Source organism: Hesperophylax consimilis, chromosome 30 (genome assembly GCF_061612785.1).
Source record: "Hesperophylax consimilis isolate HC1 chromosome 30, BYU_Hcon_1.0, whole genome shotgun sequence".
Taxonomy (NCBI): domain Eukaryota; kingdom Metazoa; phylum Arthropoda; class Insecta; order Trichoptera; family Limnephilidae; genus Hesperophylax; species Hesperophylax consimilis.
The window spans coordinates 201,692-219,444 of NC_142865.1; the positions used below are offsets into that span (position 1 = coordinate 201,692).

The 17,753-nt window shown below is 34.5% G+C and overlaps 1 protein-coding gene across 1 annotated transcript in view; it reads right to left on the minus strand.

Moving 5' to 3' along the window:
* Positions 1 to 17,753, minus strand: part of LOC149409491 (nephrin-like) — a 410,217-nt gene that overhangs the window by 74,780 nt on the left and 317,684 nt on the right. The window contains exon 6 of the mRNA XM_089649438.1: positions 9,963 to 10,133. Within this exon, the coding sequence (XP_089505564.1) occupies positions 9,963 to 10,133 (171 nt within the window). The remainder of the gene's footprint in view (positions 1 to 9,962; positions 10,134 to 17,753) is intronic.

Below are 17,753 nucleotides of genomic sequence, written 5' to 3' on the forward strand. Positions count from 1 at the left end.
TATTAAACTACAGAAACGCGAATACAATAGTTTTAGGTGACATTAATTTAAATATATCGCACGATTATACATCGAACGATAAAGATAATTACTTAAATATGATGGCGGAATTGAATTATGTGTCGTGTATAAACTCTTACACCAGAAACGTCAATGGGCAACGTCCATCATGCATTGATCACATTTTCACAAATATCAAAGATATAAATAATTTAAACTCGGGAATTATAAAAACCTCAATTACCGACCATTACATGACTTTGCTACATTACAATTCAATAATACCTCAGGCGATAAACCAACATTGCGGACAAACTGCTAATAATAAAAAAGAAATATCTGTTGTTAATATCGAATCTTTGAAAAATAAATTGTCATCTGAATTATGGTTAGATATTCTCCGAAGTGATAACGTCAACGAGTGCTGTAAAATATTTGAAAATAGATTAACGAACTTTATAAATGATTCAAAAAAAATTATTCCAAAAGGAAATACAGCAAAATTTCGTAAAATCAAACCGTGGATAACACATGGGCTTGTTGTGTCCATAAGACACAAAGAATGGCTTTATAAAGAAACAAAAAAAAACCACTAGACATTAAATTAAATGTTCATTTTAGAGAATACAAAAATAAATTAACCACGCTCATAAAAAACACGAAAGAAAATTATTATAAAAATAAACTTGATGATTCTGAAAATGACAGTAAGAAAGTTTGGAATATAATCAATGAAATCATGGAAAATAAACAAAAAACCAAAAGTAATACTATTAAGAGTGAAATACAAAACAATAACATAATTAACTGTATTGAAGAACCTAAAAAAGGAGCAAACGCTTTTAACGAATTCTTTGCAAATATCGGAAAGAGTCTAGCAGAAAAAATTACCGTGAAAAAAATAAATAAGATGTATATTGAAAATATTCCAAATATAGAAACTAAACTTGAACTCTTCGAACCAACCAATCCGTCTGAAATTGTACAAATTATATCAAAAATGCGAGGTGGTTCTGCTCCGGGATTTGACGGTCTCGCTGTAAAAACACTAAAAATCATTAAAAATTATATTTCTACACCAATCTCTCATATTATAAACAATAGCTTTAAGACAGGAGTTTTCCCGAGCACGTATAAGAAAACCATAATCTCTCCAATATTTAAGTCCGGTAGCCCGGAGGACATTTCTAATTATAGACCCATTTCACTCTTATCTAATATATCGAAAATTTTTGAAAAAATTGTTAAAAAAAGACTAACTGCATTCTTAAAAAAAAACTCGATTATAAATGAAAATCAATTCGGTTTCACAAAGGGGAAAAGTACCCAAGATGCCATTGCAAAAATTTCATCTAGTATTCAGAGTGCCCTGGACAAATCAAATAAATGTATAGGAATTTTTATTGACTTAAAGAAAGCATTTGACAGCATTTCCCATGAAAGACTTATATTAAAATTAAAAGAAAATGGCATTGACCACTTAGCTCTTAAATGGATAGAAAGCTACTTAACAGAGAGACCTCAAATTGTAAAATTAAACCAAACCTTTAGTACACCACTAACAAGTACATTTGGCATTCCTCAAGGCACGGTCCTCGGACCATTACTATTTCTAATGTATGTAAATGACATTTTCCAACAGAAAATCAAGGGTGAATTAATCTCTTATGCTGATGATACTGTTTTATTAATAAAAGGTCAAACATGGGAACTAGTTAACAAACTTGCAAATGAATGTATTAATATCTTAAAATCATGGTTTGATAATAACCTATAATAATAATAATATTTGGCTAATTTATATAGCGCCGTTTTCGTGAGAAATCACCTCAAGGGCGCTGTACAAATATATTACTTAAATATTTAATACTAGAACTACTGACTTATCTCTAAGACTTATATCTAGTGACTTACGACTAAGGCCTATAACTACTATCTTAACGACATATACACGAGTATTTACATATTTGGCAACTTACAACTAAAATTAAAATTAACAATTTAATCTTACTAACGCCAGAAGAAGAAGGAAGTTCTATTATATTAGGATGGATTTATTGTTAGCTGGATATATTATATGTTAAATGAATTAAATTAATGAATAAAATCAATCAATCGCCAATCTTAAACGCATTTAGATGATTCATCTGCCAACAATTAAACCGATTAACTTGTTATGTTCCCGCTGATATTGTCCATTGTCCACTGGTAGGCAAGTCAATAGCAAAATTGAATGAACGGAATCGCTAGATAATGTAACAATTACGTTATAAAAAAATGAAAAAAAAAAGAAATATTTGGATAGAATGACGGATTTATGGAAATGAGTGTCTGAAAAAGTGAGTTTTTAGTTTGGATCTAAATTCTGTTGGGCTGGTTATACATCTCAATTCCATAGGAAGTTTATTCCAAGCCTTGGGGCCGGATACTCCGAATGCACGATCACCAAACTTAGTGTTCGGATTTCGCTTAGGCTCTTTCAACCTTCCAATTGCAGATGATGTCGCTGATCTAAGAGTTGACTGCCTTAGACCAGTATTTTCCGGAATGCATAGCTCAGTAATATACGGTGGCGCCATTTCGTTGATAGCTTTAAACACCATCCAGCATAGCTTGTACTGGATCCTTTCAGGACACTTCAGCCAGTGAAGATTTCGGAGGTGTTCCGAAATGTGCGAAAACTTGGGTACCCCGGTGATAAGCCTTGCTGCGGCGTTGAACACTGATTGTAGTTTATCAGTTTCGCATTTAGGAAGATTTGCATAAATGCCGTTGCAATAGTCAAGACGTGATACTATATATGAGTTCACAAGTAATTTAGTTGCCTCTGTTGAAAGGTTTCTACGAACTGACTTAAGTTGTCTAAGGTAGAAGAACCCCGTGCTAACGGTCTTATTTACCTGACTTTTTAAAGAAAGGTCTGAATCCAGATAAACTCCCAGAAGTTTGACGGTTGTTTTAGCAGTTACGTCGTTGCCGGAAATAGCGATTGGTGAGTTTTCTATTAAATGTTGGCGTCTATGTGTGGCTGCCCAGAGAAACTCCGTTTTTGAAGGATTTAGCTTAAGTTTATTTGAGGACATCCAGAGATTGATTGCTTCTAGACACTCAGCTGTGCGAATTTTTAGGCCGTCGATCTCATTTGGTGAGCAGTAAAAGTATATTTGCTGATCGTCAGCATAACAGTGAGATAAAAGGCCAAATGACTCGATAATTTTTGCGACGTCATTTGTAAAAAGAATGAAGAGAAGTGGACCCAAAACGGATCCCTGGGGTACCCCTGAAGAGAGTTTTGAGAAGTTGGACTGTTTATTTCCAACCTTTACTGCTTGCGAGCGATTGGATAGATAGGATTCTAGCCAATATTTGATGTTAGAATGTAAGCCAAACGTTACTTCTAGTCTCTTAATGAGAAAGTCGTGGTCAATGGTATCAAATGCAGCGCTCATATCCAAAAACCTACTCACACTTAATGCCAAAAAAACAACATATGTATTATTTTCACTACAAAAAATACCTAAACACAAAGTAAATATCATAATCCATGATGAAAATTGTGACAATGTCAACTGTAAACTACTTAATCCTATTTGTACTGTAATCAACTCTTCTTCTGAAATTAAATATCTTGGTGTGATCATCGATGAAAATTTGAAATGGAAAAGCCATATTACGGAGTTAGTAAAGAGAATAAGGAAATGTATATATATATTTGTTAGGTTAAGAAATATTTTAAATGTGAAAATACTAAAAAATGTATATTATGCTCTTGTCCACTCCCTGCTTATTTACGGAATCATAGGTTGGGGAGGATCTTATAAAAACAACCTAAACTCAGTAAAAGTCTCGCAAAAAATTATTATAAAGGTAATACTTAAAAAAAACTCTACTTTCCCAACAAAATTGCTTTTTAAAATGTTTCCAGTACCAAATATTGATGATATATTTAAGCAAACTTCAATTATAAAAATGTGTAAAGAAAAAAATAACACAGAATATCAAGAATTTTACAAACTGATGAGAAATGGAAATCAATTTATTACGCCAATCTTTAAAACAACTCAAATGCAAAACCATTATATTTACCAAGCCATAAAAAACTACAATAATCTCCCTTCCGAATTGCGCTGTATTACGAACCAACAAGAACAAATCAATAAAATCAAACTTTTTTTCAAAAAAAACTTATATTAAAAAAATATATGGATATATTATATTTATATTTTACACATAACATTGAATCACTGAAGTAAGAATCGTGGCTCCCTTATCAGGCACAAGAGCTCCTCTTTTCTGATAAGGTATACATGACCAATTATGTACCTAAATATTATATTTTGCAAAAAATGTATGTATTAATGTCACTATGATTTATATTAAAAAAAAAAAAAAATATATATATTTATTTTCAAAAATCATCAAAATAGTAGAATAACTGTAAATGTATTATATACTGTATTATATGTTGTACATAAGTTGAGAAAAATATTTAAAAAATCAACCCGTTAAAACGAATATTTTACTGTAGTAAATCTAGTTTTATTAATGTTTTTAAAAATATACTATAATATTGAACTTTCCTCCCCAGGGACTGGAGTCAAACTCGCTAACAACTGAGCCAAATCCCGATTGAGCAAGACCGATATTTATTTCGCATATTAACTGATGAAATGTTATCAAAGTCTGCGTGTGAATATGTGATTGCCACTAAAAGTTGATTAAATGCGTTGTCATCGACAAGGAGTTTATCGACGATTTTCTGCTCAATTGGATTTAGGGAAGTGGGTTAATTTCGAACTTCTAAGATTTGCATTCATTCACGAAAACATTAGTGAATTTCAAAAAAAAGAAAGGTTTTTTAACAAAGAGAACAGAATCTAATACAAATCCAAAGCAATTAATATCAGTATAAACATATAAATATAATATCGTAATCTTTTTTAATAAGTGAAAACTGCACAAGAGTTCAATATGTTGTAAGACTGTAGGGATGTGGGTGGAGAAGGTCTAAAAGTAAATGGTTTAGATTAGTATTTTGAATAATAATAATAATAATAATAATTGGCTAATTTATATAGCGCCGTTTTCGTGAGAAATCACCTCAAGGGCGCTGTACAAATATATTTCTTAAATAGTTAATATTAGAACTACTGACTTATCTCTAAGACTTATACCTAGTGACTAACTACTAAGGCCTATAACTACTATCTTAACGACATATTTACGAGTATTTACATATTTAGCAACTTTGTTATTAAATATGAAATAACACATAAATTACTTGCGCACGTCGAAATTCGAACTCGCGATCTCTGGATAGGTAAATTTGCAGTCGAAGATCTGAAGCAATCGACCACGAAGAGGTGACCGTTCATATCTAACGTCCCAATCGTGATAGAGGTTGTACATATAATATAGCTTCACAAATCTAACCAACCAAAGTGCTGAATTAATTACAAAGCGTTGATTTTCCAATATTAACCCCGAACGCCAAAACTACGGCTAATTTATTCTTTACATACTTTTAATTGGTGCTAAAGACGCCGCCTCATTTAAAAAATGGCCTTCGGCGGGAAAAATGAAACAACTACCGATAAATCGGCTCCCTATCGAGATCGTCCGCTATCGTCGGTCCCATCTACAGCCTGGAATAAATCTCTTCCTCCGTTTTGACCGATTTCGCTCAAGGGCATCGGCTGATGAGGGTCGATAATAAGCTCCCAAATAAAAATAAACAACTGAAGGGACCTATTTTTATCTCTCGAAGACGAAGCAGATACTTTTTTCAAAAATCGGAACCTTTTTTCAGTTTCTTTTTAAATGAGGGTGTTTTTCGGATTCCACTGCATGTTGGGTTTATTTCAAATAAAGTCATTCCGACTGATGTTTTGACTTGTGCGGTATTATAGACAACTTACATCTTAGAACTTTTCAAATAACCATCCACATTAACTTACGAAGCTTACTTCCAATAATTACTTACTTACATTAATTATTCAAACAATATTAATAATAACCCGTGAAAAATTGTTGGCTATTATAATTACACACGAGTGGAACTCCCGTTCATAGTTGATGTGACTTCATGAGAACGGGTCGTTTCTTCGACTTGTTTTTTGTATAAAAATGCGGAACATGTGGAGCGAGGAACCTGCATCTGTTTTTCTTCCTTCATATAATCATGGCATCTTCATAACATAGTTCCATAGTAACGTAGTTCCCCTATCTTTACACTATTGAGATAGAGGCGCTCTCGTTAGGTGTCACATAAAAAATATAAATAAATCTGTCGAAACTAACGAAAGAAATGTAAATTTGAAATATAGTTACTAATTAATGCAATAATAAAGGTACCTAATTTAGATCGTCCGTATGAATTATTCCTACAATCAGTTCCAATTTTTAAAATCAAAGTTCTGCTTGTCAGAAATGCATCACCGAAATTATTATTTTAATAATAAAGTCGTCGATCCGGATGTGCAATATACTGGTACTGATACTTCTAAAAAACCCCTTCCAACATTTTCAACGTAGGAATACAACAATTCCACTGCAGTTTCATTGAATTTCTGCTTGCTGCAGTAACAATAATTGTTATAAGTAATTAATTATTAATTAATGAGATATTCCTTGTGATCATAATTCATAATATAGATTGATGTTTTGAAAGAAGGCAACTATTTATAAATACCTTGTACGTTTAGACTAACGACTCGGAACCCGCCACTAAAGTAAATGTCATTGGCCAAATTTCCGGGACATTTAAAATTACGATTTGCCTGTTCAAATTTGTTCGCTTCGACTTATTTACGAAAGCCGGAAACCATATTAAATGGAACAAAATGTCGGGATTTTAATCGTTTAGAGCAGTGATTCACAATGTGGGCAAACTCAACGCCCCGGGGCGCTGTGGGGATCCTTGGAGGGCGGTGGATGCCTCGGGAGTAAGAGGGGGCCATATAAGATCAATTAGGGGGCATCAAGGGCAAAAAGGCGATGAAGACAAGACAAATATATTTCATACTTTATTATTCAGATGTTTTTCATATACCAAACAACTACTGCAAGCCATACCACATGGCAGGATAAATGTATTGGCTCAACAAATGATGGCGTATCAAGAGAGATGTTATGGTGCTGCTAAATAACATCTCTCCTGATATCTTCAACATAAACATAGAAGGTTTCAGAGGAGATGAAAATATTGTACTTTTCTTAACACATTGTAATCGGATCACGTATTAATACGTTTTTAGCAAATTAATCCTAGAGAGCGGATCACGTATTTATACGTTTTTGATAGATTGTTAGTGGAGCGCGGGTCACGTTAAAATACGGGTTCCAATATACTTGATTTTGCGCTATAAAGCGTCTGTAGGGTTGTAGCTATGCAATTATAATTTTTATTTTACATTTAGAAATAATTTTTGTGTATAATTTGTAAAATAAAGGATGTTATGTAAAAAAAATATTATTTTTTTCAAAACTTTCCTACTTTATGTGAAATTCTGCACTAGTTTAACGATGAAGAATATATTTCTAAAAATAATAAAATAAAATGAAATAAAATAAATAATTTGCAAAAAGAATTATTGAAATCAAACAAATATTTTTGAAGTTATCGCAATTTTTCTAGAGGTCTACGTTAGCGCGAAATTACGCGAAAAATCACCCGTTACCAGCACTAGTAGGTACGCGGCCGAAAACTGCCCGATCAAAATGTGTTAATTCATGTCATTCGGATTTACTTTAAAAAACACATTACCTAATGCATCTTTGTTACCATTTACTATATGTTCAATATTAAAAAAAATAATAAATAAAAAAGTCACTCCTTTTTACAAGAATCAAATAAAATATTTAAATGCTTTATCTATGTTTTATTTTCATAGCATTCGTGTTATTAAGATCGATTTGTTTTGAAGACGGAAGATCTTAAGAAATATACTGTTTCTAAAAATGTTTAGAAACGGTCTTACGTGTAAAAGATGTTTGCAACGTTTAATAATAAATGACATCAATTCAAACATCACGATCTCAATGTCAGTTTAAAAGATGATAGAGTAGGTTTATAAGGCGGTAGATAGGCGCTCGACTAGCAGTGAGATGAACCAAGTTCGATAATCGCGGGAAAATCTGACTCTCTGTACCTCAAGATCTAAACGACGACGCACGAATAACTAGTGTAACCCTTTTCGTCGCAGAGTTAAAACTGATTCCTTCGTCGCGCAGAGTGAATTTCGAGGCTCTTATCTAATCACCCTTCCCCGCTCGATGATGTAACAATACGTAATACGTAAACGCACTAACAAGCCTGGGACAAAGCTCTATTTTCAGAATAAATTCACCACCCTTGGGCCATAAGATATATTTAAAAATTTGGCGACAGCAAAAGCGTTTCATGGCTAACTCTCGCGGACCTAAGGATGGCAGCTTTTTAAAAACGTTTTCACGTTAAAAGTCTGTACTGTATAATCTATGGCTTGTTTAAAGAAATTGTAGTAGCGGTACCTACCTTCCTGATATAGACGGGCGGCGAGATGGCAACCGTCTATGGCTTCACATTTCATTTTAGTATTGTACTCCCCGAGATAAAGTTATACATATACACTGACTGTAGTAATATTAATACGAGTGTTTGATTTAAATCAATAATTTGTTATATTAAACTTATGCAAATCATTATTTTCATGGCGCGCTGACGAAAAGCGTATCTGAAAAGAGGGCGGTGAGACAATCAAGTTTGAGAAACTCCGATTTAAAGGGTACAAACGGAATCTGTTGTACCGACCCTCTATAAATATTAGTACGGCAAATTGGTTTTGCCCCCTCTCTCAAATACCTTTTTTCTTTCGACGAAGAACGATTAGGTTCACGGATATGTCCATTTCTGGTCCATCAGATCTCGACAATCATTGGGAAATTCACGAGAACAAAAAAAACCAAGTGATTTATTCGATCTCCATGCGGTTTTATCACAAAAGCCGAAAATACAACAATGCCAAAATCTCGTTTTCTCCTAGTCAATGGTGAAACATAAAGCTATTGGATTTTTAACTCGAATTCGAAGAATACCACTCCCGGGCAATTGATAGAAAAGTTTTTAGTAAGAAATTCATCGGGAAAAACTTTTTTCAATTCTTAAAACACGAAAGTCTGAAAAGATCAATGATTTACTAAGGCTTGATTCAGAGGGGGAATATTTTCAGCCTCGGGCATTAATGGCGAGTAGTTGGAGTTCCGCTATTCACGAGACGGTAGGTACCTACACTAGATGATGTTGACGAGTGTCAGATTTTATTTTTAGTTTCTGGGTTAGGTTGTAGAATTTTGAAAAAGCTTTACTTTCCTATTACTCTGTTAACCTCAACATGGGTTTAGTTCTAGTGAGGCTGAACATGAAATGTAAAATAAAACACAAACCTGATAAAATTGTGGTATTGTGTTAATTTATTTTGTTATGTAAATACAATAATTACCTGTTTTATGATAATTGTATTTATTTTACATGGTAATTTTACAACTATAACTAATCAAACACCATTCATTGTAATATTTTTGCCATAGGTACTCATTTGTCAATTTTTATTAATTTTAATTATTATTATGTTTGTTATATTATTTAGCCAAATGAAAAAACTATTGGTGATTTATCAAAATAAATAAAACATGTAAAATCGTATTACCAGCCACTTACATATTAAGTTCCTGCCGTCCCAAAATGTGTGTTATAACTCATCGGCATTGGTATGTACCAAGATATAAAAAAAAAAATTATAAAAAAACCGTTCGGTGTAAGAATCTCTTCTTCTCGTTGGCAACAGGGGTATTCAAAATTTCAATAAAATCTATAAACAAGCTTGATGATACAAATCGAGGGGTATCTTAGTGACCCCTCATGGTAACACATGTTTTGTTTCGCAAATTGACATGTCAAAGATTAAAAAGATAAAATGACTTACGTAAGAGGTCCAGTTTGACGGTTGCACTCAGCGGTAGGGTCATGTTATTGTTGGAAGCCTGGCAAGTCAGCTCCTCGCCCAGTCTCTGTCTCTCGGCCCTCATTTCCAGGTGACTAGTGGTGGACAGCAGGGCTCCCCCGCTCCACCAGGATACCGTAGACGGGGGGTCTCCTAGAATAAACCATTCGTTAAACTTTGAAAATCTAAAAATATTGAAATTATCAGTCCGCAATGGAGTTCTGGTGGCGACCCTTATGTATGGCAGTGAGGGATGGAACTAGAGGATAATTGAGGAGGAAAGTAAACTGAATGCTGTAGAATTGAGATCCCTGAAGCGTGTGTGTGGTAAAACCATGTATCACTGTGTTAAACATGTGGAGACAAATAATGCTTAGCTGATGTAAGTGTAATGAACAAGTGTAAGAATGCTTAGATGGTTTGGGCATGTAGAGCGGATGAACGAAGAGAGAATATATGATGCTTACGTGAATGGCAGAAGAAGTTGGAGAAGTCCGAGAGATACGTGGTACAATCAAGTGGATCAAATACTTGAGTCGGGCCAAGTCAAAAGTCAAATAACAGTGGTGTATGTACCTACGAGACGATGTGTGAATATGAACGAAGCAAGGATTGTGTGCCAAAACTAAGCTATTTGGCGGTCCATCGTCTCTGCAAAGTTTTGGGTAGTTTTTATTTACGCTCTGCTTAAGAACCCATGAAAAATCAATATCCCACCTTGCGGACAATTAATGCGTTATGATTGAAGAATTTCTCAAACATCAATCTGATTAGATTAGGTTGTTACAAACACCACCAAACTTGATAACCATTTTTAATAAATGTTCATATTTCGACGTCGGATCGCCTGTTTCACCCGCTTCTGTTCAAATCGTTATCAGCTACGAGCAAAACAACGTGATCATTATAATCCCAATTTGGTCAAAAGCTCAAAAATTGGCAGAGGAATCTGCGAACTTACAAAAATCAAATGGGAGGAAATTGAAATACCCGAACCTTACATAATATTTTGTGCCCATTTTGACAAATTTCACAATGTAACTATTCTACAAAATTTCTTTCATCATTCAACTCCCCACGCTTATTATAGCGCCCACTTTGGAAATTGTTTTGTTGGGAAATTAAAAAAAAAGAAATAAAAAAAAGGGAAGTGCAAGGGGAAGAGGTAGGTAGGGTTATTAGAGGGAATAGAAAAAAATCGTGTATTGATTACACAGCCATAGAAACTATCTCATACAGCCCAATTTTAAGAGAACCGCTTAAAGCAGTCATTCCCAACAGGGGTGGTAACACCCCCACACCCACCCCGGGGAGTTATTACATGAGATCCAGGGGGCGGTGGTGGCCTCGAAGGCAAAAGGGGCAGTGAAAAACTCCAAGGGGCGGTGAAGGACCGAAATTGGGGTAAAAGGAGTTTTAAAAATATTCTCCTGACGAAATCCACAGTCATTATGGCAAAAATTTCGCCGATAAACTGCTCAATTTATCGATAGATTAACAGTATTTTTTTGTTTGATAATAATTTTTTTAAATCTTATAATAATTTGACAATTTCTAGAGTAAACAGATTTTTTAATTTTAGAAATACAGCATTTCCAGCTGACAATAATCTAAAAAAAAAAAAACAATGTGAAACAACATTGACCTCCCCCTTGTAAGCATTTAACTTTCACTTTTTTTATATTCGCCTGCGGCGCATTTCCCCTTTACGTGTGACAAACTTTTTTTAATGATAAGAGGAAGGGCGTTGAAGAAAAATGTAGTTGAAAAGAGGGTGCGGAGAGCCAAATAAGGTTGGGAACTTCTGGCTTAAAAACTTAATTTTTTCCAATTTTTTTTTTTAATATTTAAAACTAAAATAATATTCAGACATTTTGTATACCGATAGTCTTAGATTTTATTTGAAAACGATTTACCATCCTGTTAGGTACCTACTAAATACAAGTTCAATTATTTAAAATATTATTTTAAGCCTACTTTTACGATCAGGTTTTAAGAGTCAACATCAAAAAGTCGACATAAAAATAAGTTTTAATTAAGATTTATCAAACATACTAATTTCAGTTGCGTGTTTAATTTAAGTGCAGGTATTTTCAAAATAGGAACTGATTATGTGACGCATTCAGTAAAGCGAAACAATACCTAAATACTCGTATATTGTAATATTTTAATAGAAAATTATTTTAACTGTTATTTTAAAAATTGTAAAATATAATAATACTATTTTAACCAGATAATCATTTTAATTCTTTAAGTATTTTTAATGTGTTTTTCTGCTGCTTAAATTTCTAAAGATTAATCTTGAAAAGTAAAGTCACACATGGTGATTTGCGCTTCAAGGACCTACGATTTTTATCTAACATGCTAGTATTATCAATCTTACAGTAAATTGTAATATCCCATGATATTTTTATTTATGTGAGTAACGCACGAGACTTGAAACTACTCAGAGCCATCGGGACTAAGGCATCCCCAATTTGGAGTACGTTGGGAGGCTAAAAGTGGTGAGGAGGGGGAGGAGATGGAGAAGAAGAATGTTGGGAGTATCTGGTCACCAAACACGAATAACACGTTTCAAGCAAAGTTTATATTTTAAATGTTAGTCTTTCACCAGCGCAATAAAATATCTGAATACCACTCTAAAACATGCAGCGAATTTTGCATGGCGGGGTTTGAACCAGCGACTTCTGAAATAGTAGTCAAGAATCTTAACCGCTCGGCGAGGAAGGACGTCAAAAATGACTTGAATGAATTGTATTTAAAATACCAAAATAAAAAAGTTATATTTGACTCAAACTTTAACATAAACGGTGCAGGGAAACACGTAGTACAAGGTACAAGGTACAAGGTACAAGGTACAAGGTACAAGGTACAAGGTACAAGGTACAAGGTACAAGGTACAAGGTGTGAAACTAGTGAATTTATGGAGTCGCTTTTGTGGAATAACTTTTATGATTTGAGTTTTCGTGGTCAAATTTGAAAAAAAAATCTGTTACTGGGGGTTTAATTTTAGCAGTTTTATTTTAATACGCCAAGCGTAGATTTACCAAGCTAAATATTTAGAACCCTTTTATTGCCGCAAAGAAATGTTCAAAACGAAAAAAACATGTTTTGTATGTTCTCCCTGTGTGTATTCACCAGTTTTCCACTTGTACTACGTTTTTCCGGACGCCTTGCATAACCATATTTTAATCGTAATCAAACCTAATAATAATTTAAACATCTTAGAATCAAACAAAGTTAATTGGAGGGGTTGGTTGGGTTGGAGCGGGAAAAAATATAAGAAAAAATACGAGATCTCGTGTTTTGAGAAGTGTTTTCGTGAATATTCTCCCTCGCAAACTCATCCGAAATAATATTTGATCCCGCTAATGATATTTTTTTGAGTTCAAACAAATGGGAGGGTATTTACAGAGAAGGAATATAACGGTAGAGAATCAGTAAATTAAATTAAAAATAATATATATTTTTTATTCATTTGTCATAAATAAACGTACAATTCAAGGTAATATTAGATATATAAACGTACGTACTATTCAAGGTCACATTAGATATATAAACAAACGTAATATTCAAGGTAACGTTAGATATATAAGAAAAGTAATAGAAAAATGTACAATGGCACAGTAATAAAGAGACAATAATAGGCATATTTAAATTGGATATAACCCGACTCCCAGGCGAACCTGTATCTAAGCTGAATTATGGGCTAAATTAATAATAATAATAATTTTATTCCAGAATGTGGGGAGGTTAGTGCAATCCCACACGTCCCATATAGTTATTCATTTTTTTGTATAATAGATATAATAAATTAACAAACAAGGACAACTATGCAGGGTGTGGTCTTGAGTGCGCTTGGGCCCAGCGCTCACTCAGGAGTGGCGCTTGGTGCTGGTAGGCTGCGGTCACCAAAGTGTTGGCGGAGGCCATTAGCCGCATCAGTCCAGTGACCCGGTGTCTCATCAGGCCGGCAAATCCATTCAGTCCTAGTTCCGTGAACATTGTCGATGCGCTGCTGTATCTTCGGTATCCAAATATGATTCTACAGGCGTCATTCCATCCAGCAAGTTCGGTAGTGACACCATGTCTCACACGTATACAGGCCAGTACAGAATGCGTTGAACAATATTTTTTAACGGTATTGCTGCATTTGCAAAATCTGCGGGCAATCATATTAGACACTATGCTTACTTAGGCTTCTCCTTTGTCGTTCGATATCGCCATCGTCCGATAGGTCTTGATTAATAATATGCCCCAACATGCATGTTCGAACATGCATTAATTTTTGCCTCGTTAAGGTATACGGGGAACATCTTACTAGTATCTTGACTTTTTCCGTGGTGGAACGCAATCAATTCCGTCTTCTTCGGGTTGTACATCATAATATGCTGTTTTCCATATTCTTCACAAGTGTTTAGCAGTAATCTTAATCCCTTGATCGACAGAGCTAGGAGGATCATGTCGTCTGCGTAGCTTATATGATTCATACATATACTGTTACCACGACAGCCCACTCTGATGTCCAGGCGACTTGAAAACTCGTCCGTGTATACATTAAATAGAATGGGGGACATACACTCTCCTTGCCTTACTCCTCACCGCAAATATATCGGCTGGGAGTATGTACTTGCCCACCGTACAACATTTTCCTGCTTGGAGTGCCATCGGGATAGTGTGTTTATAAATAAGGTAGGTATATTCCTAGCTTTCAATTTATCCCATAATTAATTAATACACTATCTATGGTTTACCAATACACATAACATATGTATCCTACAAAACCATTTCTTTAATATTAGGTACCTACTACTTAATCACCGTCCAACGTGCAATATGTTTATGCGAAATTAGCTTGATTTGGACATAGAGCTACAGTTAGAGGCGCAATTAATATCTCGTCGAAACTTGTTCCACTACTAGAGCGCCATAAGCGGTGCTAGTAGACTGGATTCGGTAGTTTTAGTTAGAGCGTTGGAAGAGCTGGAGGTTTTACCAATTTTTCCGCTTTTTTAAACCGGAACCTATTTTTTCGCTTCATGTGTCATCTAAATATAAAACATCAATGGATTTGGATGAGTTCACTGATTATTGTACGACCTTTATTGAATGTCCATTGCTTAGTGGTGATTTTTAATTGATTCAAACTTTTTATTTGTCTTGTTTTGTCGGATGGGTTTTTGTATAGTTTAGGTGCAAAATACCTGAAGATCTATTTCTCTACTTTTGTCGGGTAGGTTATTTTATAGCTTAGGTTCAAAATACCTGAAGTTTCTATTTTTCTTTTTGTTCTTGGTAGGTTTTTGTGGTTCCATCATAACTCAAAAAAGTGACAATTCAGTACACTTTTAAAAAGTAATATAAAGTCGTTAGAAACGATGAAAATTTTTTTTTTTAACCTTATGTAACCTACAATCCAGTTAATAAAGTTTTGGTTTCATCACTTTTCCATGACTTTATATAACTTTTTAAAGATGTGATGAATTATCATTGTGAAAATTTATCCGGTCACAGGTTTTTGTACAGTTTAGGTCCAAAATACCTGCAACTCTGCCTTGATAAACACTCATTGCTTCATCCACATTCGTGTATCGTCCTGTACGTACCCTTTTGTTATACTGCATATTAATGTAATTATTAAGAAAGCTATAGAATGCATTTATGCATAATGCAACACAAAATTTATATAAATAAATGTTCGTTTGTTCAAAATGCATAATCTCCAAGAATTCTTCACCGATTGCTTTCAAATTTACAAAACGTTGTACTCGAAAACGGGTATGTTTTTTTTTTGTTTTTTTTTTGTTTTTACCTATATTACAGAGATTTCTTTTGTAACGCCATATGTTGGACGTAAAAGCAACACGCGCTATTGTTTCTTTGCACAGACAGATCAGAACAAAAGTAGGTACCTACGCTTGCTCTCAACAAAATATTTGTTGGCGAGGTAGGCACAGAACATCACAAGTGTAATATAATCAATGAAGTTGAATAAATAAATAAAATGTAACATGGCCCGACTCAAGTAACAAGGACTTACTTGATTCACTTGATCGTTCCATGTTTTTCTAGGTAATCCCAGACTTATTCTGCAAATATTCTCCTTACACTTCTTCGTTTATTCGCTCTACTTGTCCAAACCATCTGAGCGTCCCTTTCTTAATCTCACTCATTATTTGCGAATCTCCAACTTTCTCACACGATTATACTTAGTTTTATCACGTATAATCGTGTATATGATCGTATACAAATCGTGTACACGATTACACAAACGCCTCAGGGATTTCATTTCTACAGCATTCAGTCTTGTTCTTAGTCCTCCTCACTAGGTATTCCTGTTCCGAGGCGGACTGTAGGTTGATGTATTTGTGTTGATCATGATTTCCTCATCTTCTAATTTGTTGGTTCCCACAAAATATAAAATAAACTAAGCAAACAGTATTTATGTTTGTTGTCTGTAGGTTGCGTTGGGGTTACTTCATAAATTTAATGATTTCCTCACCTTCATGTTTAGTTAGCCATAAGTTGACGTCTTTTTTAAACTTTTCTATATCCATGGTATTTTTAATTTCAATAGGAAGGGCATTATATAATTTTATAGCATGGAAATAGTGGTTTTTCTGGCCGAAAGATTTTTAAGTTAAGTCTACTATCATCCTTCCTCTGCCAGTTCCACCCCTCGCTGCCATACATCAGGGTTGGTACCAGAACTCCATGTGCGGTGTGTTGTGAGCCTCAAGAGAGCAAAGAGGTAAATGATATGGGAAATTGTAAGGTTGCAGCACTTGACGATTCAGACCTAGTAACTAAAAACGGCTAAAGCCATAGAATAAATAAGAAAATTCGAACTGCTTTACATACAAATGTGAATAGAAACAAGCATTCAATTTAGCCCAATAGCACAGCGCTCTGTCTCACTTACAATTGCCTGACATCTTAGATCTCCATTTCATTTGAATTTCGTAAACACAGTTTTGTACAAGAAATTTAAGCTCGATTGGGAAATATTAGGATCACGAAACACAACCACAATGGTGCTCTTTCACCAGGACTTTGGTACGAGGAGCATACACCGATTTGTCACTTTTTAGTTATTATTAATTATTTAATTTTAGAGGTGGGTATGGGTACCGCAGCCCCGGGAACCATTTATTAGAGAGCCAAAACCTCGGCCATAGATCATCCCGAATGGATGCGCCTGCCGGATCGGGAGAGGCCAGCTTGGAGAGCCCTTTGACCTCTCAAGCTAGTCTCTCCCGACCCATCGTCTTACACCACGGGAGGGATGGATTCATACTCCCGTCACTCATGGACACAATGATCCCTAGACTCCTACCCAACCCTCATACCCCTTTCCTTCCCAAAACACCCTCTCCTTCCTTACCCCCATATCATTTCCAAAGATGACATAGGCGCTGATTAAAATTATTTTACTCAGGGACTCCTGTGGGAGGATAGTGTATAAAAATAATGGATTTATTCAATACATAGAATTTTTTTTTTATTTTTTTAAATAAATCAAATTTAATAATGTTGTAATAATTATTAAGTTCTGCAAGTATTTTTGTTATTTTTACAGTTTTTTAATGTGACAGCTGTTTCGGCTTTTGAGGCCATTATCAAACCGTGGATATGTCCACACGGCGACGACTTATTTATATGATTTTATTTATCCCCTCCCATTTAAATTTCTATAATGTTCAAAAATGATTCATTAAGAATTGGAATAACCAAAATATTTGGGAATCCAGCAGTGTTTGCACACCTGTTAAA